The following is a 27955-nucleotide window of genomic DNA, read 5'->3' as shown; positions in this document are numbered from 1 at the left end:
CTCAACGCTGACCATTCAGCCAATGAGTCGGACTAAAATCCGGATCACTATCAGCTATAAAGTCACTGTCATTGTTTAGAGCATCTAAATAATCCGAAACATCTGAATTAATTAGCCTAGAACTTGGCACAGCCATTTTAAAAGTTAGGCCTACTTGTGGCATGAAACTCTAATAGCAAGAAATGTTATACTAAACTTCACTTGAGAACACTGATAAATTTTGAATATAAACAAAATATAATAAAGAATAAATGACTATTAAAATGGAAACAATAAAACAAAGGAATACACGTATTTTGAAGCTTAAAGGAGACTGTACTCGCAAGCAGCACACTTCAACTCGCCATGCAGTAAACATCATGTTGTGAATTTCATTATGGTCCATAATGACAATTGATCACTATCAAATGGTAGGAAAGGTCCACCTATACAATACTATTAGTTTGTATATTATCTCATGAAACTGGGACTAGTTTCGACCCCATATATATTGGGTCATCTTCAGCCACACTCCAATTGGAAGACATAAGCAGTACAGTCACTTGTCAAGTGTCCATTGCGTGTCGGATATCATCAGTTACTTTCAGTAGGGCAATCGTTGTGCTGTGTTCTTTCTTGAAACCAGATTGGTAAGAGTCAAGCAGTGAGTAGTTAGTCAAGTAAGTGAGGACCTGTTCGTGTACCAAGCGTTCTAGTACTTTGGAAAGGGGTGGGAGAATGGATATAGGGCGATAATCTGATGGTAAACTAGGAGAATTCTTCTTAGGAATGGGAATGAGAATACCGTACTTCCACACAGTTGGGATACTCCCTGTACAAGGCAATGATTACATATGTGTCAGAATAGGTAATATTGCACCAATAATAATTTTTATGAAAGATAATAGTATGTCGTCATTACCCGGAGCATCTGACTTGAGGAAGTAAATTACACGCTTCACATTGTTAGCACCAACTTTTTTGAATGTGAGTTTTACTTGATTTACTCGGGAATTAACATTTATGGCATTAATATCATCATCATCATCATCATCAGTTAGGTCATCAACTGGTAGATGATTAACATTATTATTATTATTATTATTATTATTATATTATTATTATTAGGATAGTTATTATCATAGTCATTATTGTTAGTAATATCATTATTAGTGTATGCTGCTTTTGTAAAATGAGAATATAGATCATCAAGTGGTATACTGGGTGCCTGCTTGGTCAGGCTGTGACCTATAACCATCTGATGCAAATATTTCCATATTAGTGCTGAACTTCATCTGTTTGTTATTTCTTGAATATATTTATACTTGCTGTTATGAATTAATGGCTTAACTTAATTTCGAAGAATGCAGTAATTTTCGAAATCACTAGTGCTTTCAGTTCGCCTAAATCGCCTATACCATGCATCACGATTTGCCATGACCGACTTAATTTCATTTGTTAGCCAAGGAGACGAAGGGAGTGAAACTCGAATTTGCTTCTTCGGAGCGTGTCTGTCATACAGTCCTAATATTAAAGAGTTCAGTCTGTCAACCTTATCATCAATGTCATTAGTCTGTAGAATGTCATTCCACGGCAGTTGATATGCTTCATTTCGTATTATCTCAGTATTAAAATGCTTGAAGTCCCTTTGCATTAAGTACCTGGTTTTGTATTTTGGTACCTTGAGAGAGTAACATAAGTATATGAGATCGTGGGTCGAAATACCTGGCACAGCAAGCTGTCCATATTTTACCACTTTCTGCGGATTGTTTGTTATAATAAGGTCAATCAGTGTGTGAGACGTGTGGTTTATTGTGTGAACGTGGTTAGTCGCATCTAGTGTCAGTATATTGTAATCCATGCCATGGAATAAGTTTTGTAAGTATGTTGATTCGTTACTGGTAACTAGGAGATTAGTATTGAAGTCACCAAGAATGATTATGTTTTCGTACAGTGGAGTTAACTTCGATAATGCCACTTCTAGGTCAGACATGTGTCGTATGTCCAGCGCCTTGTATACCACTCCGATCAGTAGTTTTTGATTATTAACAAGAGTTCAACAAACATGAATTCAGGTCGAAATGGAATCTTAGGATCTGAGGTCATAATTAATTTACTTTTTAAGTCGCTACGGCAATATATAGCGCAACCGCCCCTATACGATTTAAATGATCTAGGCGATGTAACGTCATCACATTCAGTTTAACGAGATTGGATTTGAGTGACTGCTGTAACCATGTCTCTGTTACACAAATGCAATGCAAGTTACTGTTTCTAAATAGAGCCTGTATTTCGTCAAAGTGACAAAGAAGCGATTGTGCATTGATGTGACAACACAGAAAATATTGTTGGTGGGGAGCTAACCTTTCCTTAAAAATGTCTCCTGCCACAGCTGGTGAAGGGGAAGGTAAAGGTGAAGGCAGTCGACAATGAAGAGGGATAGGGTCAATGACACTACGGACATGCTGTTCGGTATAAATAATTGACTCATTTACGTTAGCCATTGTCAACAGAAAAATTCAAACTACTCATCCTAGTTGTTTCATAAGCACCTCCAGAAATATTTACACAATCACTCTCGCACACACTATCACTTTCACATACACAAACATTATACACTACTATATCACTCATTGTTATTTTCCCAGTCAATCTCGTCGCTCACATAAGGCTTATTAATTGTGCCATGCTGCTAACAAACATTTTCTGTCCATTGTCTTTCAAAACAACAATGCGGCCGTCCCGTGTCCACACCTGTCTGAGCCCAAAGTGATCACGTGCCCTGTTTAAAATAGTTTTTTCTGATACCTGTCAGGGATTCTGTCGGTAAAAGGCCAGTTCCTTTTAAGAGCTGCTTAGCCCTCCAAACTCTGTCCCGGTCATGATAACGCACCAACTTTATGATTATAGGGCGCTTACCCGTAGCAACAACCTGAGGTGTGGTTCGATTTAGCACCCCTAATCGATGGCAATGATCTACAGTATATCAGACATAGTTATATCTACATTTAACTTGCCATTAATCGTGCCGATAACTTTATCGTAAATGTTCTCTGCCAGCTGTACTGTTCTGCTTCATCAAGCAGTTCAGCCTGTTGTTCGAGGTGCTGTTCAGTATATTCCAGTCTTTTTGTTATGATTTTCAGCTCACCTTTCTTGGAACTGGGAGAACTCAGCCTTTAGCCGCTGCAGCTCTTCCGCGTGACAGGTGCAGCTTGCGATGTGTTCCAAGCGGCCTTGGAAGTCCTTCATAACATCTTCAATAGACGCTACACGATGACTAGCTTCTTTAGCGGACATACTGAAAGATGCTTCAGGTCAATGACAGATTAGTTACACTGAGAGTGTCACAAATGACACTTGTTGGCTGTTAATCTTGCTAATTGGCGAGATTTACTGGAGAGGCGTTTCACTCAACAGAAGCAGTTGGCGCCATCTTGATTACGCAATGGAAAGAATATCTTTCCGGTATAGATAGACTACCTCATACCCATGTGCTCAACTTGAGTGATATAAGCTTATGCTCTTGACCATTCAGAAGAAAAGTGATGCAATAATTTTACACCAAATTAGGGTTAATTTGTGTTCTTTTTATGTTTATGTATCTTTTTACATAATTATTTTGTATGGCAGAATTATGCAAATAATTTACACAGCAGGATTTTTCACATGTATTTCTAGTCAAGAAGTGTGTTAATTACACAATTAAATATAATAATAATAATAATAATAATAATAATAATAATAATAATAATAATAATAATAATAATAATAATAATAATAATAATAATAATAATAATAATAATAATAATAATAATGTTGATCGTTTTACATTTCACTAACTACTGTTACGGTTTTCAGAGATTCCAAAACTGAACATATGACATGTTCCTTAAGTACTTGCTGTTATTTGGCTATAGGTTAGTTGTTATGTGATGAAGTCCAGAATGTTTGGTCAAGTAAACAGTTTTGAGGTCTGTGGAAATTTCTTCAGAATATTCAAAAGCCAAAAAGAAGTGTTTTTTTTTTTAAATGGTAAGTAGCTGCTCTCCATCTATTTCCTATACATATACTGAATGTATAAAGAATGCATGAGTAGGTTTTAACTTTCTAGACAATCACAGTCATAGACAGTCATAGACCATGTGTGTATTTCACATATTTAGACAGCAAGCCAGCAGCCCTCGGGTGTACCTGGTGGTGCCACATTTGATTTCCAGCTTATTCTAGAATTTTAATTTGGGTGTGTGTATCTCAGCATTTTCCTCCACTAAGGGTGGGAAAAGCCTTAACAGAATTTGAATCTTGGATCTCCAAAATTAGCAACTTTCAGGTCCTGGTCCTACTGTCAAGTACCACCTAGACTAAACCGGTCAGAAACGAAATGGGTTACTCAGGCACTGAAGCAGGAGTGAAAAAATACGGTGCCTTCAATGCCATGAGAAAGAGAATAACAGCAGAAAGCTCCATTTCATCCTTGTTCCTTTAAATGAATGGGTTTTTTCCTTTTCAATTTCACTATTTTTCAAAATATTGTTTAGTTAGGAATGCTATCAATATTCTAAGCTAGAAAGGATTTTTAACACAATCCAATTTAAGCCCAAGTGAGACGCGTTAAGGTTCTTTTCCTTAGAAACCTGAGCTGTTCTCAGGTTCTGTTAATCTGAGGAGTATCTCTGGACAGTTGTCATTAAGCATACCAGTTCGTGCTGCAATATGGTAATCATTTTTCACACTATATGAAAAAATAATGCTATCATGTGATGCCTGGACCTCGCTTTTTTTTTTAGTGTTTGTTTAATGTTACAGTGGTATGTTGTAGTCTACTTTTGCATTAAAAAATTAGACCTTGAATGAAAGTGACATTACTGCTATGCTGAAAGAGATTTTAGATGATTCTAGATTGGAAGGCAATGTGGAAGAGTCTGGAAACCTATCAGATAATTAAGAATCTCATTCTGATGGTAAGTTAGGCCTAAGCTCAACAACATACTTCCAATGGCTTTTTAAAAATTTGCTTTATGTTGCACCAACACAGGTAGAACTTATGGCGATGACGGGATAGGAAAGGCCTAGGAGTGGGAAGGAAGCAGACGTGGCCTTACTTAAGGTACACACCGGGTGAATTGGCTGTGCGGTTAGGGGCGTGCAGCTGTGAGCTTGCATCCGGGAGATAGTGAAATAGTGGGTTCAAACCCCAATGTCGGCAGCCCTGAAGATGGTTTTCTGTGGTTTCCCATTTTCACACTAGGCAATTGCTGGGGCTGTACCTTAATTAAGACCACTGCCACTTCCTTCTCAGTCCTAGCCCTTCCCTATCCCATCATCGCCATAAGACCTATCTGTGTCGGTGTGACATAAAAAAGAAAAAGAAAAAACCTCTTAAGGTACAGCCTCAGCATCTGTCTGGTGTAAAAATGGGAAACCATGGAGAACCATTTTCAAGGCTGCAGAGAGTAGGGTTCAAACCCACTATCTCCCGGGCACAAGCTCACAGTTATGCACTTCTAACTGCGTGGTCAACTCACCTGGTGCTTCCAATGACAATGATTGGTTGTTTATCTTTCAGTGCTATACTAGTGATTTAGGTATTTTACAGAGGATGTTTACATGGTGAATGCAGATGATTTGGAATGTGTTCCTACTACTGACATTATGACTACCGCTGCTTGCAGAGCACGACAAAGAAATAAAGAGAAAACACTCCCAAAACAATGGCAAAGATTTGGTTTGGTCACCTGAAGATGATTTTCCAGATGTGCTTGTTTTCGAAAAATACAGTATAATTACTGCACTAGTGACCGAGTTACTCGAGCGCCTTTGATTGCTTTTCTGTGTTTGTGACAATGTCAAGATCAAGCTGTACAGGAAAAATACCCTATAACAGAATAGCATGTGGTCTAAGTGACAGAGCATGATGGTAAGTGAAGTATATTACTTTTTGTTCTTTTACATAAATATTATGTTTGTGTCTTGTGAAAAAGTCTGCTGGTCAAAGAATTCCATGCTCTAGTGTGAGTTTGCTTCCTCTATCATGAGCAGGGATAATTTCAAATCTATTCTTTTGAATTTACATCTAAACAACAATCAAGAATATGTACCCAAAGGTCAAGAAAACCATGATCTACTTCTAAAGGTAAGAACATTCTTGGGCAGTGTGATAAAAACATGGCAGTGTTTTTGCCCTCAATCAACATTTGACAGCTGATGAAAGAAAAGAATGAACTTACGGTTTATATGAATATACCACAGAAGTATGGTATGAAACTCTTTATTGTATGTGATTCAAAAACTGGTTACTGTGTATGTGGATAAGGGTGCTGAACAGAGTGCTGCCACACCTCTTCTGGGTAGACTGCTGTATAATTATATTTCAATGAAGGCTATACTATTTTCTCAGATATGTTTTTCTGTTTGTGGCTCTATCTTCATATATGCAGTACTTTTGCATCTGTCTCTTGGCGCACGCCAGAACAAAATGTAGCTTCCACCGAAGTTCCAGTCCCATTCATGGCTGTGACAGTATGGTAGCTGCTGACGTAAGAGTGGTGATGAATAATGACATTTGGAACAAAATCAGTGCATTTGGACATTTTGTAAGGTGATACTCATAGGATCAGTCTTGCTGCAATAGCACTTTCTAGCCCAGTGAAGAAAGCAATGGCAAACTACCTCACTCCTCATCAGGTCTTGATTGCCTCATTATGGCACCACCAAGGGTATTTGTGGCATCTCTACACACACATTAACCGAGCGAGTTTGGTAGGGGGCGTGCAGCTGTGAGCTTACATTTGGGAGATAGTGGATTCAAACCACACTGTCGGCAGCCCTGAAAATGGTTTCCTGTGGCTTCCCATTTTCACACCAGGCAAAAATGCAGGGGATGTACCTCAATTAACCCATTCAATGCCAAACACACATATATATATGTTATTGAACACTGTGCCTTGTCCGCCAAACCTGCATATATATGTTTTGATGTAGTGTGTACTTCTCCGATCTCATATATGAACAGGATATAGTGCCATGCTTTGAAATTCCATGGAAATTCTCAAAGCTATACGGCAGATATATCACTCCATTTTGCTTGTTTTGAAAGCGATATGATGTTATTTCAGCTTCACTGGAGTGGAGATCTTTCCCGCTAACGTTTAGCCACCATGGTGTCTTGAAGTATACATTCAAGTCTTGTTGACAAAGAAATTGAACGTTTCCTCATAAACAGTGATTCTGGCGAGCGATATTTTGATAATGAAGATCGAGTAAATGTAGGGGGCGATATTGAACTACATGAAAGTGCAAGACAAATTAGTAATGATGAATCTCATGCGGAATTGTCAACCCCTTCTCAAATAAATTCTAAATTTTTTCCCCCCAAATGTCAATGATTTTGATAATACCAGTTGTTGGATCAACAATGTTATATTATATTTCAGTAATAATATCACTGAGTGGAGTAACCATGCGTATTAACATGCTTCGGCTATGGAGCCAAGCTTTGCATTCCAAAGGCGAGTGGGTTTAAACCCCACAGTTGTACTGAGAATAGTTCATTTTTTTGCGGGTTCCCTTTTGCACTCCCAAGAAAACGCCAGGACACATAGGCCACAGCCAATTCCTTCCACTTCCTTACACAGTTTCATTCACCATCATTCATTTCATATTCATTTTCTCAACTGATGTTGGCATCAGGAGGGGCATCTGGCCATAAAAACATGCTGTAAAATATAATCTCACTTCATCCCTGACCCCGTATTGGGCTGCAGGGCTAAGTGGACAATATGCATTCCATTAAAAGTATCAGTAAAATGTTATCTTTAAAAGTGCTTCTTCCTTTAAAAAAAAAAAAAAAACCAGAATACATTTTGTGGATAAGAAAATTAAACTCTACAAGGGTATATCAAGTGTGCATTGAAAAAAAAGCAGGGTACAAACCAGCAAAGCAGGTAGAAAAGAGACATGTTGGTGGTGTTGTAAGTATAATGAGGCCCTTTGAATTCCTGAATGCTCTAAAGTGTACCACACTAGTTGATCTAAACTCAGCAGTGAAAAGGTTAAGGCCATGGCCGCTTCCTTCAAACTCTTAGCCCTTCCCTATCCCATCGTCGCCATAAGACCTATTTGCATCGGTGCGACGTAGATCAACTGGTAAAATAAACAACTGCATTATCTTCAGTGGTGCTATTTGAGGATCCAACCAGCCTTTGGACAGAAAACTTTTAACAGACAGGCAGACAGACAGACAGGGAGGTTTTATAGTTCCCCTGCAGTGTGCAATTAACTTTGGCGTAGGAATGTAACAACAGTGGGCCCTTTTATGTCAAATAACAGAGAGTTGCTGAGAAGTGGCGAAGAAAAAAAAAGTAAAAAGAGGAGAAATGGTATTTTTCAGAAGAGTCCGTCTTCTTTACATGAAGTGGCGTAGGGACGTGGCGCACCCATCGCCCAGTGGGAAACCACTGCAGTCAGCCACCCGAGTACCGGCGGGATTAACGAAGCGTGAGGTTTGGAGGAAATGCCAGCCTAAGCTGAACATCAAGCTCTTATTTCATCTTTGGGGCTAACAACCTCAGTCGTATAACTGGACAGTCCCGAGCTGTCCCAACAACATTCCTTTTAGCTCATGGAATGGATCGCACTGTAGAATTGAGATTACCCCAGGGGGACAATCCCCCATCAACCAAAGTTGACGCAAGCAGGCTTTCGGATTCTGGGGGACCTGCCAGAATGGGGACCGTATATGTACAGACAATGACAAAGACTGGTAAACTTAAACAGGTAATAGATGAGATGAGAGAAAGAAACATTGGGATACTAACCATGCAAGAAACAAGATAAAGTGATGAAGACACAGTGGAGTCAGAAGGCTTCATAGTGCTGAAAGGAAAACCAGGAATCAGAGTGGGAAAAGGAAGACACACACCTACATGCTTTGGTACAGGATTCATAACAGACAAGAGGTATGAGGATGGCATAATTGAAATTAAGAGTATGTCTGAAAGGATATCCACGTCATCAATTCGAGCAGCGAACAAAAAATATACCATAGTAAAAGGACATGCACCTACCAATGACAAGAACAGAAAAGACAAGAAAGCTGTAGACAGTTTCTGGGAAGAACTGGATGATACACTGAAAAGTATACCACACAGACAAGTAGGTGATTATAATGCACAGGTAGGGAGGGAGAAGCAACATAAGGGGATAGTAGGCGAGTACCCAGCACACAAGAGGACGAACAAAAACGGAGAAAGGTTAACTGAACTATGTCGAGAACACAGAATGAGACTTATGACAACTCACTTCAGGGCCAAACCGAATAAGAAAAAGACATGGGCAAGCCCATGCACCCACATTGGGGAATTCCAGATTGACCATGTGGCAATCAATCGGACAAACACTAAAGAGATTATGAACACAAAGGTCATAAAGAACACAAGAATAGAATCAGATCACTATCTTACAGAAATCAAGTGCCTTTGGATTCCGCACAGGGGTAAACTGCCACAGACAAGTAGACCAACTGGAAAAATAAATATAGACAGAGACAAATTACGGCACAATCGATCCAAATACGAGGAAGGAATAGAAACTGGCAATGGATGGGATGACATGAAGCTGAATATGAGGAAACAGGCTGAAATATGGGGAAAGGAAGAAAAGAAAAAGAAACACTGGTGGTGGAATACGGACTGTGAGGAAGCGGTTGAGAATCGCAGGAAAGCCTGGAGAGACTGGAGCATTAAGAAGAACCTGGAAAAATGGGAAGTTTTCCTACGAGTAAGGAAGGAAACAGCCAGAACCATAAGATGGACCAAAAGACAGGATGAAGCAGGAATTGGATGAAATTAAAAACAACTTCAGGGAAAACAATAGTAGAGACTTTTTTGGGAAATTCAAAAAGAGCCTGAGTGGATATAAAGGCAGAGAACTCTTTATAAGAGATAAGAATGGGGATCTGGCAGTTAGTGCGAAGGAGAACTGTAGGATACTTGCAGAATACTTTCATGACCTGTTAAACTGTGAACCACCTGAAGAAGAGCTGGAGCTGGGGACAAACACAGAAGAGAGAGAGTCATGTCCTCCAACTAGAGATGAGGTCGCACAGGCCATAAGCAATCTAAAGAATAACAAAGCAACCGGAGAAGATGGAATATCAGCTGAGATGATTAAGTGGGGAGGTGACAAGGCAGTAGACAACATGACCAACATCATCGGCCAGATTTGGAGAAAAAAAGAAGTTACCAGAAGGATGGAAGAATGCGATCATAATACCAATACATAAGAAAGGAGACAAGAGGGATGCAAACAACTATAGAGGAATTTCGCTACTAGAGATTGGCTATAAGGTGTTGTCGAAAGTCCTGCTCAATAGACTGGAAGAACAGTTAGAAAGTACAATTGGAGACTACCAAGCAGGATTTAGGAAGGGAAGAGGATGCATAGAACAGATATTTATACTGAAATAACTGATAGAACATAGGGCCTTAAAGAACAAAAAAACGGTGGTAACCTTTGTAGATTTCACTAAGGCATATGACTCCATCGACAGACAAACCCTTGGAAGAATCCTGAAGAACAGAGGATTAGATGGCACTACACATGAACTCATAATGGAAATTCTATCATACACAAAGGCAAGGGTGAGATTTAGAGGAGTACTCTCTGAAGAATTTGATATCAACACTGGTGTCAAACAAGGAGATAGATTATCACCAATGTTGTTCAACATAGCTCTGGATGAAGTCATCAGGCAGTGGAGAACAATGAATGAGACAATGGAAATACCAAAGACGCATGTTGGAGACAAAAAGGACAATAGGGCCCAAGTAGATTGTCTAGCCTTTGCGGACGACATAGCTATAGTAAGTGAGACAGAAGAAGATGCAAAGACACAACTCAACAACTTGAGCAATATAGCCGGAAGGGTAGGACTGAGGATCGCCTACAACAAAACAAAGACATTGAATACCACTGAGGATTGGACAACACCGGAAGGCACCGTGCAAAAAGTGGACAAATTCAAGTACCTAGGAGAATTTATAACAGGAAGGAATAGGAGCAATGAGGGAATAACAGAGAGGATAAAGAAGATGCGATCAGCCTTCTGTATGACCAGAGATATATACAATAAAAAGAATATATCTACAGACGCAGAGATTAGACATTACAAGGCAACGGTGAGAAATGCTGTATTATATGCTGCTGAGACAATAGCACTAGGAAGAAATGGTGCGGAACAACTAGAGAAAGAGGAGAGAAAAATATTGAGGAAAATACTAGGCCCTAAGAGAGGAGGTGAGAGATGGATGAGGAGACCCAGGGAAGAACTATACCGGAACATGAGGACAATCTCAGAAGAAATCAGACTGAAAAGAACAAGGTTTGCGGGACATGTAATTAGGATGAATATGGATAGAATGACGAAAAGAGTATGGGAAACAACAGCGAGGACATGAGGAAAGACAGGAACCAAGTGGGTAGTTGAACTCTGGAGGGATTGGTCGGAATTGGGGATCAAGGCGGAAGAAAAGGAAAATTGGAGAAGCAAGTACATACCGACTAATATGCCAGAGATCAATGATAGGGATGGATACAGGAAAAGGATTGAGAGTCACCAGTGGAGTAGACAAGAGAAGAGGATACTGAATATCTCGGAAGAAGAGCGGGAGAGAAGAAGAGAAAGGATGAAGAGGTTCTGGGAGGGGAAGAAGAAAATGCAATCCATGAAGGAGCTGTCCGTGGTCCTACAGAGGCCGTAACGCAAGAAGAAGAAGAAGAAGAAGAAGAAGAAGAAGAAGTGGAAAGACACCAGAGATGTGCTCATGGCGAAAAAATTCAAACCAAATGTTGTACTAGACTGCAATGTGTAAAACAGGCACAGATTACTCTGATCAGATTACTACTCATTCGCAAGGAAGCGGTTTAAGTGGTGAAAGAATTTCTTTTTCCATCTCTTCATCATGTGCTTGACAAATGCATATATTTTGTACCTACAAACCAGAAATGTCAATGGTAGAGAGAAAGGTAACTTTAACATTTCTATTACTGACATGTGGGAACACTGGTGGCAAAGGGACATGCAGAATGTGAGGCTGTTGCAAGTGCAGGAAGCGACAGTTTGAACAGAATGCATTTTGTGTATAAGATAAGAAAATAAGGTAAACTCAATAAGGGTATATAAAGGGTGCATTGAAAAAAATCAAGAGTACAAACCAGCAAAGCAGGTAGAAAAGAGACATGTTGGTGGTTTTGTAAGTATAATGAGGCCCTTTGAATTCCTGAATGTTCTAAAGTGTACCACACTAAGGCAAATTATGTATAGTATGATGCTGTACACATACTATTTTTACAATGATTATTATTACATACTTCACTTGTTTACAGAACTCTTGTTTATATTCCTTCAGGCTCCTCCATACATTCTGAAAGAGGAAGTTTTAAGCTTTATTAATAAGAAAAACCACAGTTTTTATCTTCTTAGAACAAATTAAATTTTGAAAACCCACAAAAATGAGCAGTCAGCATAGTGCGTGAGCATCTGTAGAGTTCCAGCATGAAAGTTTTAAAACAATAAATCCAACATAAATAGCATAACTCATAACTACTTCCGACAACTTCTTCTTGAAAGCTTGTTAGCATAATTAGGTGCTCAAGGATATGGAACTGGATAATAACATACAGTAGTTTTTAATTAAGGAGCAGTAGTCTGTATTTTTTTAAATCCTGCACTTTCATTCTTTCATACATGTACACTGACTCCCGGCATCTCTTTTGCACATACACATTTTTATTGCCATATTGATACCGTGTTGTTGCTTCATAGGATGCAATGGAACTAATTTAGACGATTGATTGGTCCACCATGTGCGCGAGTGATATAGTCCGGTTCTTGACAGCAGGGAATGTGCCACCGGCAGACTTATCACTAGATCTGTGAAGTGTATGGTTCCAATGTTAAGAGTGATGGAAAAGTTTGGGAATGGGTAAAGTTACCGTATTCAAGAAAGGTCAGTGGAATGTTTATGATGAACCATGCTCTGATCAGCCATCTCTGATCAGTGACAATATTATGCATGCAGTTGACACCACACTTTGTGCAAACAGATAGTTCACAATATCCTCTCTGTCACCTCACTTTCCATTCTCTTCAAAGTCATATCAGAAAATTTGGACTGTAGAAATTGGTGGGTTCCAAAAATACTGACCGGGGAACACGAAATGAAGAAATGAGCTGATGCTCTGATATTTTTGATCCGGTACCATAAGGAGTGTAATGCGTTAGTAGACCACATCGTCACCTTGTGCCTAGTCACTACTGTATTTTCCTTTAACAGAAAAGGTTCCTCACCGGTGAGCATTTCCATTAAATGAAATAAGTTTCATAATGATAGATCCGTATTGAACTGTGATTACAATAGAGTAAATTAATGTATTATTTGGGGAAAAGGTGGACCCAAATAATACATTTATTTACTCTATTGTGAGCATTTCCATACCAATGACACAGCAAGTAGAAGAGAAAGTGAGAGATCTTAAATTGTTTACCATTGATCACTATAGGGACTGCAATGACTCGTCCGCCAGAGGCACCACTGTTGCTATTTGAGGGTTGGTATCTGTAGTTGTAATAGTTTGTATTATAATATATAATTTTGGGGATGTTAGGTCGTGAAATACTTACAATATGCTGACACGTTTCGAACCTGCAACCAGGGTTGTCTTCAGAGCAATAACAACTATTTTAGTGGTAACTGTCACTGTAAGCTAGACTCAAGACAGAGAGACCCTGTTAGATGTAGTTCATTCCATGGCCTCCAGAGACAAGGAAAAAGATGTTGAAGACTTAACTATGGAGGGTAGCCATGATCTACTTAGTATACAGCCGTCCCCTTTTTTAAAATTATTTGGGTGTTTAGAAAAACTGACTATAATATCACCAGGAGAGACATGCAGATTGGATAAAATGCCAATAAACTGCAATGAATTCGTAATGGATGCCTCATTAGTCCATTACCTAAGTATGGCTTAAGAAGTTCTCCAAGGTATTTGGCTAGGTTGTATGTCGGAGAACCTATATTTTTCAAATGGTCTACAGAGGATGCCATCTTTATGGATCTTAGGAAGACTGGAGAAGCCTGCAATCACAAATCACAAGAAACATAACTCGGAATCAAGCTGGCTTTAATAAGAGACATTGTTTTCCTATCAGTGGCATTGGTAGGATCATTCTTTAGCCCCTCATAGGTGGGATCACTGAGAAGTTCTTCAATCAAACAATCAATCACTATTGATCTGCATTTAGGGCAGTCGTCCGGATGGCAGATTCCCAATCTGCCGTTTTCCTAGCCTTTTTTTAAATGATTGTAAAGAAATTGAAAATTTATTGAACATCTCCCTTCGTAAGTTATTCCAATCCCTAATTCCCCTTCCTACAAACGAATATTTACCCCAAATTGTCCTTTTGAATTCCAACTTTATCTTCCTATTGTGATCTTCCTTACTACTTTTAAAGACACCACTCAAACGTATTCATCTACTAATGACATTCTATGCCATCTCTCCACTGACAGTTCGGAACATACCACTTAGTCGAGCAGCTCGTCTCCTTCTCCCAAGTCTTCCCAGCCCAAACTTTGCAACATTTTTTTAACGCCACTATATAGTTTATTGTTTGGACTTTTGTTATAAACAAGGTTTCATGGGAAACAAATTTTGACCTAACTCCAATTGAAGTTTTGTATCAAGTGACTAACTGCCATTTCTGAGTCTGAAGCCTTTTTATAAGGGTTTGTTAAGTGATCCTGGAATAGATGATATAGATGGGTTTGATTGTGGAAATATACACTGGCAGAAAATGAAATCCCAACACCAAGGAGTTCTGTTTTGTCATAGTTGGAAAAAACCCCCCACATCTTTGAGATTTGAAGTATTACATTGATACTTACGTTCAACAAGTAGAGAAGAACTGCAACAGGAATGACATAACGGTAACTGAGCCTCTGAAACACCACAGGATCCAGGTTTGGTGAAATGGCTTTAGCAAACAGTGCCCATCTTTGGAGACTGATTCGTTGAGTATCCTTTGACCAAAGTGCAACCAAGCCGGGATGAATCACACCTGAAAGAGAAAACTAAGTTTACCTGAGATTTAAAACTTTTCTCCCATTACCTATTTTAATTTTCTTACTTGGTATCAGTGGCAGTTCATGACATTTTACTCAGGCAGGGCTCTGCTGCCATCTCCCCACTCCAGCCCAGATTTCACCAATCAGCACCACGATATTTTAGATGAAATAGCACCATTTATATAATAAGAATATTAATATGATGACACTGCCTGAATAGAAATCTACTTCCGAGACAGAACATCACATAGCGAAAAGTGGATTATACCGTGAAGCGAAAAAGTAATTGAAAACTTAAGGTAAGGTAATGATACCTTAGCTCGCCTGTAGACAAAATCCATTCTGTTCTCCTGCTTCACTAAGTGGTTGATGACACGCTCACTGAAGGCAAGGCTGCCATCTCAACTCCCCACACCAGCCCAGATTTTACTGATCAGCACCACAATATTTTAAATTAAATAGCACCATTTATATAATAAGAATAATACTCCTATTATGACACTGCCTATTCTTGTGAAATATTTAAAATTGGTCGAAGAGGACCTAACATCTTTAATTTTAGCCTATGTTCAAAACTTATATTACCACCACTACTTAGAATACTACTTACAGAAGACTAGCATTTCGTTTTTAACTACACAGATAAATACTTATTAATTTTTTTAGAGGTGCCACCTATTCAATACAAAACAATGTTGCCTGAATGTATTACAACATATTAACTTTATTTAGCAGTACTAGTTTTGGTGTTTCTTCAGCGTTGTCATCAGCTGCAAAAAAGTCATGAAAAACTGGCAATATAAAATATACATCAACATTTTTGTACAACTAACTCCTATACCCCTATATTAAAATATATATTTAGATAAAATACGAAGTTATTGTCTCATATTTCTACAAGTTCACAAAATTGTGGGTCAAATGTCACAATTAAAAACAATCTGAAGAAAAAGAAATAAGGTTTGTGTGTGTTCAAATTTTTCATCTTGGGGTACTGAGTTCGATCTTGCTTCTTGTTTACTTGGTATTGCTTAAATTATTCCTTTTATTTTTAACACCTTGTGTGTCAGTTCAAATAGCACTGGCCTTCAAGGCTGAATATACTGACTGAGTTAAAACTGTATACATTCAAATTTGTTGGTGTTTAAAACACTGAATTGTTCAGTTTGAACTTATATTAATAAAACTAAATTACACCAAAATCTGTGCTTGTGTTCATTTATAATTTAATATACTAAAATGTGCCATCCTCTAAACATTTTGATTCCTGTAAGCAGAATGTTTACTATGTTTAGCGCCTCCAAAATCATGGACATGCTGGCCTACATTTGAGAATCAATTATATTTCACAGCAATAATATGTTCAGTATATTTAACCCCCCTGAAAATACGCCCAGTTTGCCCAACATACCCACAGTCACAGTCAATGCATCAAAACTTACACACTCCTGACTTGGAGTAGGGATTACTTCTATTAATTGCTGTTGTGTTATGTAATACTTCTGCACTTCTGTTATCTGTTCTGAATGAGATCTTAATGTTCTGCTTCTTAAAAATATTTGTGACCTTATAAACATCTTCATTAAATGTAAATGTCGAAAAAGCTTTATGTTTTGGTTTATCTTTTATCAAAGTGGTGCGAGGGCGATACCTAAACTTATTAATTATATGTTCTATAAAGTCCTCTTTGAAGCCATTAGCCTTGGCCGTTAACCAGTTTATGTTCAGTTCTTTGTTCAAATTGCACTTAGACATACGTACCTTGAACGTGTGATCCACCAAGCTATTGTAAGTCGCGTATTTATGGGATTGTGGGTGTGTCGAATCTTGCCTTATCGTGACGGCTGTCTGTGTAGACTTTCCAGAAATACTGAATGAAAATGAAGAAGTGTGCCTATTAATCTTCAGGTCCTTTCGGATTCAAGAGTGCACTTTATATGTGTGTCTATCTTATTAAGATTATCGAGAGTGGTTGACGTGTCAATTATATGTTCGTTTAGTATCATGAATGTGTCATCCACATACCTGGACCAAAATAGTACATTCCTAAACTTGTCGTCGCGAAGAACGGAGTAAGGCAAGGAGATTCATTATCATGCCTTTTGTTTAATATAGCTTTGGAGAAAGTTGTTAGAGATGCGAGTATCAACACAAGGGGAACCATCTTATATTAAACAGTTCAAATTTTGGCATATGCAGATGATATTGATTTAATCACAAGAACACCAAGAGCATTGAAAGAAGCTTTCACAATGCTCAAAAATGCAGCAAGAAAGATGAATTTACAGATTAGAGATTAATGAAGGAAAAACTAAGTACATGCCCGTAACCAAGAAAGACTACCCTAGTAGGTCTACATTCATAGAAATTGACTCACAAAGTTTGATGGTGTGCGTAGCTTTACCTACCCAGAAGTTAATTCCAAGAACAATGTTAGTTCTGAAATCCAAAAACATATACTGTCTGCTAACAAGTGCTATCATGGCCTCAGAAAACATCTGAAGTCTAAGCTGCTGTTCAGGAAAACTAAAGTCCTGATGTATAAAGTTTTAGTAAAGCCTGTGTTAACAGATGGTGCTGAGACCTGGACACTCTCAAAATCTGATGAAAGACAGCTCGGTATATTTGAAAGAAGGATTTTGAGGCAATTTTTTGGGCTAGGGGAAGAAAATGGTGTCTGGAGAAGAAGATATAATCATGAATTGTATAATTTATATAACGAACCAAACATTGTTAACTGTATAAAGATCAGAAGGTTGGAGTGGGCAGGACATGTGCTGCCTGCTAATGACAGAATGATGAAGATATTTAATGCAGTGCCAGAAGGAATCAGGAAAATTGACAGACCAAAGTTAAGGTGGAAAGAAGGGGTGAGAGAGGATGTAAAGATAATTGGAATCAAGAATTGGAGGAGCTCTCCACTTAACAGGAAAGAATGGGGAAAACTTCTTCGGAAGGCCAAGGCCCACAAAGGGCTGTCGAGCCAGTGATGGTGATGATGATGATGATGAAACTTGTTGTCATTAATTATTAATGTATCCTCTAAAAAATCTAAATAAATTTCCGCCAGAATCCCAAAGGCCGGTGACCCCTTTGCTAAGTCGTCTTGTTTATAGATGATCTGATCTAATATGAAATAGTTGTTATTAACAAGCAATTTAAAGATACCCATAAAATCTTGAATTTCCAGAGTACTCAAGTGACTATATGTCTTCATATTCTTATTTAAAAAATGCAGCAAGAAAGTAATTGCGATCTTGGTTCAATACGGCTAAAATAAAAGATAAAATTTGTAATGCTAAATATACGCAGATAAACATTACGCACATGAATGAGGAAATACCACTAGACTCAAATAATGAAGGAAAAGACTTTTCAACATAAAATTTCTTGTGGAAGAATAGAAAGAGCGCAGAGGGGGAAGATGGACTGAAGAGAGAAGAGTGCAACATTCTGAAAGAATGAAGGCATTGTGGAGAAAGAGGAAGGAAGAAGGGATGATAAGAAAGCAGTGAAGTGGTATTGGTGTGGTCGTAAGTTTGGCCGGTTCACAAGAAAAAAAAAAGGAAAGAAAGAAAGAAAGAAGGTTGAATTTATACTGCTGACGAAAATGGTATGGCAGTTTTATCTACTGAACACTTGCACTACGACAGCTACTGTGAATACAACTACTACGGCACTGCACCATTTCACTGATAACAAACAACATTCACTAAAACAAATAACAATGCACGAATGTCACCTCTTCATGACACAGAAGGTCTGAAGTGTGGAATCCCACTTCAAATCTCAAAAGCATAAAGATATATTTAACAATATTTGACCAACCTAAAAATGGTGCTATTTAAAAGTTACATTTTAAATCTTTATTTTATCTTATTTACTAAGCAAGTGGTTTTGCAGTTTGGGTCACATAGTTATCAGCTTGCATTCAGAAGATAGTAGGTTTGAACCTCACTGCCAGCAGCCCTGAAGAGGTTTTTCCGTGGTTTTCCATTTTCACACCAGGCTGTACCTTAATTAATCCCACAGTCACTACCTTCCCACTCCTAGTCCTTTCCTATCACATCGTTGCCATACGACCTATTTGCGTCGGAGTTACGTAAAGCAGATTGTAAAATTTAACTTATTGTAGAACGGAGTTGTTTAAATGGTCAGTATAATGGAGTTCATTAGTTTGTAAAATGTTTTAAAACTTATCACTAATAATAATTAATGGAAGATGTAGGGAGAAAATCCTAATGTAGGTACATTGCTAAGTGGTTGGCGAAGTTCCAGCGGGCTCCACCAGACCCCCTTTACACCTGCCTGCACTCTTCATTCCCCAACAAGCCCAAATCACTGTTCAGGCTACTTCCTCATCCCCCAGAAAAGCCTACTCTAGGAACCAGACTGAGGGCTCCGCTGTCACAGCCCAAGTGCCTCAAGCGCAAAGAGAAAACATCATGTTTGCTGGACGGCAACCACATTTACCTTATCTTGAAAGTAGAAAAGCGAAATGTTTACAACCAATAAAACAAAGACAACATTGTATAACTGAATAGCATACCACCATAAGTTCGACTTTGCTACATTTTCCATCTCTGTATAGAGAGTGAAATATGTTGGATGTTTTTGAAAAGGTGGCAGGGCGATGTCCTAAAGCCCTTCATGAACGAACCACCACTGCTTGGAATGTTGGAGTTGATCGACTCGGAATCGATTTCTGGATGTATCAAGTTTGAACGCTCGAAGGGTCTGGAATAAAGAGCATTCAGCTTTGGGAAAACAGTTATAATAATATCATTACATTGGCCCTGGCTGTCGAAATACAATTCTGTTGTTTTAATTTCACATGGACAATTCACAACTCTATTTAGATGTTCTATTCTCATCAAGAAGTCATGCAGCATTATTAGCTACAGTCAGCACAAAACCAAGAACTCTTTACAGGTATATTAGTATATCAAGAAAACTTTGCCAGTTAAATTCTTAATGTATTCATTCCAACACAAATGAGGTACCATATGTTGTATGTCCGGCGCTCTCTTCTCGCTCAGCCAGCCAGCTGCACGCGCGCCTGTGTATCATTCTGCTAGCTTCGACGCGCAGCCCTCAGTGCGCGTGCCTGACCATCGAGTGTACTATAAATAGGCGCTCCCTGTCTGCTCACTTGCCCACTCGCCCCGGTGTCCAGCTCCAGAATACACCCTACGTCGAGCACGGAGGCTACTCCTCTTGAAAATGTGCTTCGACCAGGTGGACTGAATTTCTGGCAGTACGAGGTTTCACCTCTGGTCACCGCTCCCTTACCTGTTTCCGCTGCCTATGTTCCGTAATTCTTTTACAAGCCATTTTCATTCCCTAACTTATGCAAGCTCCCTTAGTTTCGCTAGGTGGAATTTCTTCAATCAATTGAACTTGCTTTTTAGGAATTCAGGCACTTCCACAAACAAGGACTCTCATGAACATTTATGTTAGTGTGCCAGATAGTTCTCGACTATCAAAGTGTCAATTCACAAAGACTATCTTTTCAAGATAGAAGTGTATATAAAGACTGCAAACCTGTACATATTGTATAAAGACAGACTTTTCTCAAGATTCAATATTCCTTTTTGCTTCAAAATAAATTTCAGTTATTTGTGTAAATATCATAAAGTGAAGCAATAAAAGTTGTGTTTTGTAAACTTCAACCTTGGTTACAACACAACTCTATGGCGACGAGGTAAAAAAAGCGACACTACACTTCATCAGCCCCAGTCGTCAACTCTATGGCGACGAGGTAAAAAAGCAACAAACTACAATTCTTCGGTCCCAGTTGCCAACTCTATAGCGACGAGGTAAAAAAGCAACAAACTACAATTCTTCGACCCCAGTTGCCAACTCTATAGCGACGAGGTACACACGACACCAACACTACAATTCCACGGGCCCAGTTGTCAACTCTACGGCGACGTGCTAAACAACAACGACACTCCAACCAGTTCTGACACACAGCTTACCTTACTCTTTCTTGCACGCATCTCGCAATGGCTACTGCGGAACAACTCGCTACGGTCTTCCAAGCCTTACAGCAGCAACAACAACAGTTTATGCAACAACAACAGGCAGCATTAATTCAGGCTATTCAAGCTATTTCTGTATCTACACAGCCATCAGCTATTCCTCCGTTCTCTGCTTTTGATCCGGCTAAGGAAGAATGGTCAGTTTATTTAGCCCGCTTGCAACAGCATTTCATCTGCCATTCTGTCACAGATGATCAACGCCGCCGCGCACTATTTCTTAGTTCGGTTGGCAATGCTACGTGTGAATTACTACGTAAATTAAGTCCAGAAGAACACTTATCTGAGGTACCCTTCACGCAGCTCTTAGCCCGTCTCACGGAACACTATGCCAAAGCTCCTCACATAGTGGCTGCTCGCTATAAATTTTTTCAGAGCAGAAAGCAACCCCATCAGACACATACTGAATGGATAACTGAATTGCGTGGTCTAGCTAAACCCTGCCAGTTCATCTGCTCCAAGGACGGTTGTGGTTCATCCTACACTGATTCTCTCATTCGGGACATGATAATTTTACATACTCCTGAAGACAAAATACGTTTTGACGCTGTCAAGCAGAGTAACCCTTCTTTAGAAGACGTCCAGCGTATTGCTACGGTTTATGAGCTTACTACCAAGACTGCCGCAGCCATAGCTTCTCCACACGAAGTTGCACAAGTCTCGCCTCAAGCCCGCAAGTCCTCTGCTACAGTGAACCGTACGGATAAGGCGCTCTCCACTAAGCATTCTCGCCAGGTTCCCTCTAGTAATGCTACACGGCAGCCCAATTCTAAAAGCACCTCGAAACTCCTGCCTTCCTGCCGAGGTTGTTTCAAGCATCATGAACGTCGTGACTGTCGTTTTTTCAAAGCTACTTGTCAACGATGTAATAAACTTGGACACATTCAGACTGTCTGTCAAAGTTCGCCCCGCCCTGCTAAGACTACTGCAGCGCGCCGGAAGCATATACAGCCCCGCCAAGACATGGAAGTTGATCAGATCAATCTTATTCTTCCCACAAAGGATTCTCACAAAATCATCATTCCTCTCTCATTCTCTGATCGATCTGTCGATTTTCAATTAGACACTGGATCACCTGTCTCTATTATTAACCTGACTACATACCACGACTTAGGTTCACCTTCATGCTCTCCAGCTGACATCCAGCTCGTGACATTTAACAAGAAGAAAATTGACATCAAAGGTCAAATTAAGCTTCAGGCTAGTTATAAAGGAATTCAGAAGGCCATTCCTCTTCTCGTAGTTAACAACTACACTGCATCAAACATTATGGGCATGGATCTATTTAACTTATTTGGTTTCCAGATACATGACAACATTAACGTCGTATCTACATTGCATCCTACTTCTGACGTTACCGCTCTCCTAGCGCAGTTTCCTGAAGTCTTCGACTCTCAGCTCGGAACAGCAACAGACTATACAGCTCACATACAGCTGAAATCCGGAGCTAAGCCTCGTTTCCTTAAAGCACGGCCAGTACCCCTAGCACTTCAAGACCAGGTCACGAAAGAATTAGAAAGATGGATACAAACTGGAATTGTTGTACCAGTTACTTCTAGTCAATGGGCTACTCCACTCGTGGTAATCAAGAAACCTGATGGTAATGTTCGACTTTGTGGCGATTTTCGATCTACAGTCAACGCACAACTCGAAACCGATATCTTTCCTATTCCACGTCCAGAAGACTTATTCCGTCGTCTCTCTGGTGGACAATTCTTCTCTCGAGTTGATCTTAAAGAAGCATATCTCCAGCTACTTTTAGACGAAGAATCTAAGAAATTTCTCACACTCAACACTCCTCTCGGACTGCTCCAGCTCCAACGGCTCCCATTCGGTGTTTCATCCTCAGCGGCTATTTTTCAGCGCTATTTGGCTCAACTCACCGCCTCAATTCCCGGTTGTGCTAACTACCTGGATGATATTATTGTTACTGGAAAAGATCATCAGGAACATCTCACCAATCTCCGCCTTCTTCTACAGAAATTGAAAGACAATGGTCTACGAGCGAATCTCGCTAAATGTACCTTCTTTCAGCCTCAAGTTCACTACCTCGGACATATACTTGATAAGAATGGAATTCGTCCTAGTATACAGAATGTCTCCGCGATAGTAAACATGCCAGCACCTCAGAACCTCAAGCAGCTTCAGTCCTTCATCGGCAAAGCGAACTATTATAATAAGTTCATTCCACGCTTCGCTACAGTGGCAGCTCCATTAAACGCTCTACGTAAAAAAGGTGTTAAATTTCAGTGGACTCCGCAATGCCAACAGGCATGGAAAACAATCAACAACGCCTTAATTCAAGCTATACAACTCACTCATTTTCAGCCCGACAAGATCATCACGCTAGCTACTGACGCTTCAGACTACGGTGTCGGTGCAGTTCTCTCCCAGAAGGATCGTCATGGACAAGAACGCCCCATCGCTTTCGCTTCGAAAACACTTAATGCCCATCAACGTCGATACTCCCAGATAGAGAAAGAAGCTTTAGCCATCATCTTTGGTATTCGCCGTTTCAATGAATATCTTTATGGCAACCATTTCCTGATCATTACCGATCATAAGCCTCTCGTACACTTATTCCATCCTGGTAATAAGATCCCAGAGAATTCCCTCAGAAAGCTTCAAAGATGGTCCATGTTCCTTTCTGATTATTCCTATCAGATTGTATATCGAGCCACATCCCAGCATTGTAATGCTGATGCCCTCTCCCGCTTACCCGTTGGTCCTGTTACTGCCTTCGATTCTCAAGAATCTGAATGTCTTCAGTTGGACATAGAACTTGAAGATACTGTATCCAGTTTTCCTATTGATGCTACCTGCATAGCTAAAGCTACGGATAAGGACAGTACACTTGCTACTGTACGTACTTACATCCGCAACGGTTGGTCTCTTCAGAGCACACTTCCTGCCCACATGGCACCTTATCATCGTATGCAGCATCGTCTCACGACTCGTGCCGGAGTTGTACTACTAGAAGCAGGCACCATCTTCCGAGTGGTTATCCCACTTAGCCTACGAAAACAAGTTCTCGAATTATTACACCAAAGCCATTGGGGTATCTCCAGAACACAGCAACTCGCCCGTCAACACTGCTACTGGCCCGGTATGGATGCCGCCATCGAAAAGCTAATACGTCATTGTGAGCAATGTCAAACGAATCAGAACGCCCCGTCTTCTGATCTTGCTTCATGGCCTCCTGCTACTACTCCATGGGAACGAGTTCACATCGATTTCGCAGGTCCTTTCCTCAATTCCATGTGGTTAATAGTCATCGATTCACTGTCAAACTTTCCATATGTCGTGGATATGCATTCGACTACTACACCCGAAGCTACCATTCGTGCTCTCCAGAAAATCTTTACTACAGAAGGTTTACCGCAAGTACTCATTTCGGACAACGGACCTCAATTTACAGCTACTGCTTTTCAGAACTTTTGTACACATAATGGCATTCGTCATATCCTAGCACCACCTTTTCACCCTCAATCTAATGGTGAAGCTGAACGCTTCGTACAAACATTTAAAAGAAGTATGAAGAAAGCTGTCTCTTCAGGCTTAACTAAAGACCAAGCCTTGCTCCAACTCTTAAACAACTACAGAACTCTACCCGGCGCTGATAATATCACTCCTGCACAGAAGCTCCATGGACGACCTCACAGAACTTTACTTTCTCTGTTACAGCCTCTTCCGGCCCAGCATAAGACCTCACCAACGAAGTTCTCCCTCAACGACAAGGTCTACACCAGGACATTCAAATCCAACCCACTCTGGATACCTGGAGTCATCTGCAGATCTTTGGGTCATCGTCTCTACGAGATACAGACTACGGAGAAACGTATCTGCCGCCATCAAGATCAGATACGTCTGCGCTACCGCCCCTGTCCAGCTATTGATGCTATTGCTAAACCAGATAAATCTATTGCTGAAAGAGCTTTAGATCATTTAATAACAATGGGTTCCTTTCAGGACGAGACAGCGCCACTCCGCCCAGTTCCAGCTCCGGACAATACAACAGAGACATCAGCAGCTCCGCCCCAGCATCGCAGTCGCCGCCAGCGCCGCCGCCGTTTCACGCCGTACCGGCGCATTTAGGAGGGGAGGGTGTTGTATGTCCGGCGCTCTCTTCTCGCTCAGCCAGCCAGCTGCACGCGCGCCTGTGTATCATTCTGCTAGCTTCGACGCGCAGCCCTCAGTGCGCGTGCCTGACCATCGAGTGTACTATAAATAGGCGCTCCCTGTCTGCTCACTTGCCCACTCGCCCCGGTGTCCAGCTCCAGAATACACCCTACGTCGAGCACGGAGGCTACTCCTCTTGAAAATGTGCTTCGACCAGGTGGACTGAATTTCTGGCAGTACGAGGTTTCACCTCTGGTCACCGCTCCCTTACCTGTTTCCGCTGCCTATGTTCCGTAATTCTTTTACAAGCCATTTTCATTCCCTAACTTATGCAAGCTCCCTTAGTTTCGCTAGGTGGAATTTCTTCAATCAATTGAACTTGCTTTTTAGGAATTCAGGCACTTCCACAAACAAGGACTCTCATGAACATTTATGTTAGTGTGCCAGATAGTTCTCGACTATCAAAGTGTCAATTCACAAAGACTATCTTTTCAAGATAGAAGTGTATATAAAGACTGCAAACCTGTACATATTGTATAAAGACAGACTTTTCTCAAGATTCAATATTCCTTTTTGCTTCAAAATAAATTTCAGTTATTTGTGTAAATATCATAAAGTGAAGCAATAAAAGTTGTGTTTTGTAAACTTCAACCTTGGTTACAACACCATACTATAGAATTTACCCTTACAAGCTAATTTCATTTCTAGTCTTTTACCATCCCATATTTTTATCTTTTCTCCTCCTTTCTCTCTCTGTCTATCTTCTGTCTATCCCACACATCCCACATCAAGGCAAGATTTGTTAAGATGACCGCTCAATGAGTGTTTGTACCTGCCCTCCAGATGAAGCTGGGAAACAGAAACGATTTTGTTGGAAGCTGAGAAGAGATGAATGCAGAACTGGTATTGATAAGGAGAGAGTTCATCTATGTGAAGACAGCAGTGTGTGAAGATGCAGAGTTTGTCCTCGTTCTTCACTATTATCATATTTGTCTTTGTCTCCACTTTTTGTTGCTCCTTCCATACTAACGTGTATTAAGGTATTCCATAGAAATGTTGATCAATGAGTAACACATTAGCCACCATGCTACTTTTGGGTACACACTTATATGTTGCGCCCAAGTGCCATTTTGACTGATATATGGTATTTCCCATTTTATCGTGTATTATATTGCTAATGAACCATAAGTGAGGCAAAATGTTAAAATACCAGAGCCGACTGAGTCAGTACATTTACTTTTGGTCATTACAAGCATTTTAAATTGATCTGCTGACCTGATTGGGCACTGGGCATTGTTCAACCTTTCACAGTAGATTTTATTTCTTGTGTTGATCACAATGCTACTGTTTGGTGGGAGAATTTCAGGTCGCATGCGAGTCATTGTTTGTTTACTTTCTCTGTGTCAATAATTTATATGTGCTAGTGTCTGTCAAAATGGGTGATAATTTAGATGCAGATGGCATCTTTCAAGCCAATGACAGTCCTTTATCAAGTGAACTTGACCGTGATTATGTTTCCAACTGTGCAGTGGAGGAAAATAGACAACCTGGTAAAATGGGTTGTGATGAACTGGATGATGCAGAGTTTGATTTGGACGCAGTGAAGACGGCAGTTCAGGAAGTGATTCGTCATCTGAAGATACAGATGGTCTGAAATGTGAAATTCTGCTCAAATCTCAAAGCATGAAGACATATTTTAAAATATTTGACCAACCTACAAATGGTGCTATCATTTTAGAGTTACAATTTAAATCCTTATTTTAGCTTACTTACCAAGCAACTGGTTGTGCAGTTTGGGTCACACAGTTATCAGCTTGCATTCGGGAGATAGTGGGTTTGAACCTCACAGCCTTGAAAAGGGTTTTTCACTTTCACACCAGGCAAATGCTGAGGCTGTACCTTAATTAAGGCCTTAGTCACTTCCTTCCCACTCCTAGCCCTTTCCTGCTCCAACGTCACCATAAGACCTATCTGTGTCGGTAAAGCAACTTGGAAAAAAAACTTTCATCAATGATTTCCTGAAGATATTCCCAGGAATTTATGGCACTGCATTTCAATTTAGAAACTCTTCTGTAATTGAATAATGAGTTTATGTAAATAAGGAAAGGCTTTGTTATCACCAAAAGAATACTGAAATTATATGTGGAATGTTTATGAACAAATTTAATTATGTTTCTTCATCTTTCAGTGCATACAAATGATGCTTGTATAGTTTTGATGTGAAAAATGTTGCACCAGTACTGTCAAATAATTTTTTCAAATTTGTTATTTCACCTTGGTCATAATCACGTAAAATGATTGCTGGCCTGATGGGGCTGATAAGCAATGTCACATACTCTGCCATTTTGGAAGTGTTCAATGCTGCCTAGCTGACCTAATCGAATGTCAGCAGCTTGGAAAATTCTAAATTCCCATGGTGGGAATTAAGATATTTTTCACCAATAGAGCATGTCAAAAATGTCAAAAACATATCAGATGTAAGGCTTTTCAGGCGTTTGCTCTATTAACCAGCGTTTCGTCTTAGGTCTGACACTAGACTCATCAGAGTGGGATGTGTCAGACCCTACCCACTGACGCTGGGGTGTATGCAGGTAAACTTATCAGAAGCCTATATAAGAGGCACAGTCTGATAACTGCATACGGGAGATTTATCAGACTGTGCCTCTTATATAGGCTTCTGATAAGTTC

General features: G+C 39.9%; 1 protein-coding gene across 8 annotated transcripts in view; it reads right to left on the bottom strand.

The window, feature by feature from the left end:
* LOC136858517 (uncharacterized) overlaps positions 1-27955 on the bottom strand; it is a 207712-nt gene that overhangs the window by 73567 nt on the left and 106190 nt on the right. For all 8 annotated transcript variants that reach the window (XM_067138114.2, XM_067138117.2, XM_067138119.2 and 5 more), the window contains one exon: positions 14928-15100. In XM_067138114.2, the coding sequence (XP_066994215.2) occupies positions 14928-15100 (173 nt within the window). The remainder of the gene's footprint in view (positions 1-14927; positions 15101-27955) is intronic.

This window comes from Anabrus simplex, chromosome 1, assembly GCF_040414725.1.
Source record: "Anabrus simplex isolate iqAnaSimp1 chromosome 1, ASM4041472v1, whole genome shotgun sequence".
In the NCBI taxonomy this organism is placed as follows: domain Eukaryota; kingdom Metazoa; phylum Arthropoda; class Insecta; order Orthoptera; family Tettigoniidae; genus Anabrus; species Anabrus simplex.
The sequence above is the reverse complement of the archived record's forward strand: the minus strand, read 5'-3'. Positions and strand labels throughout refer to the sequence as shown.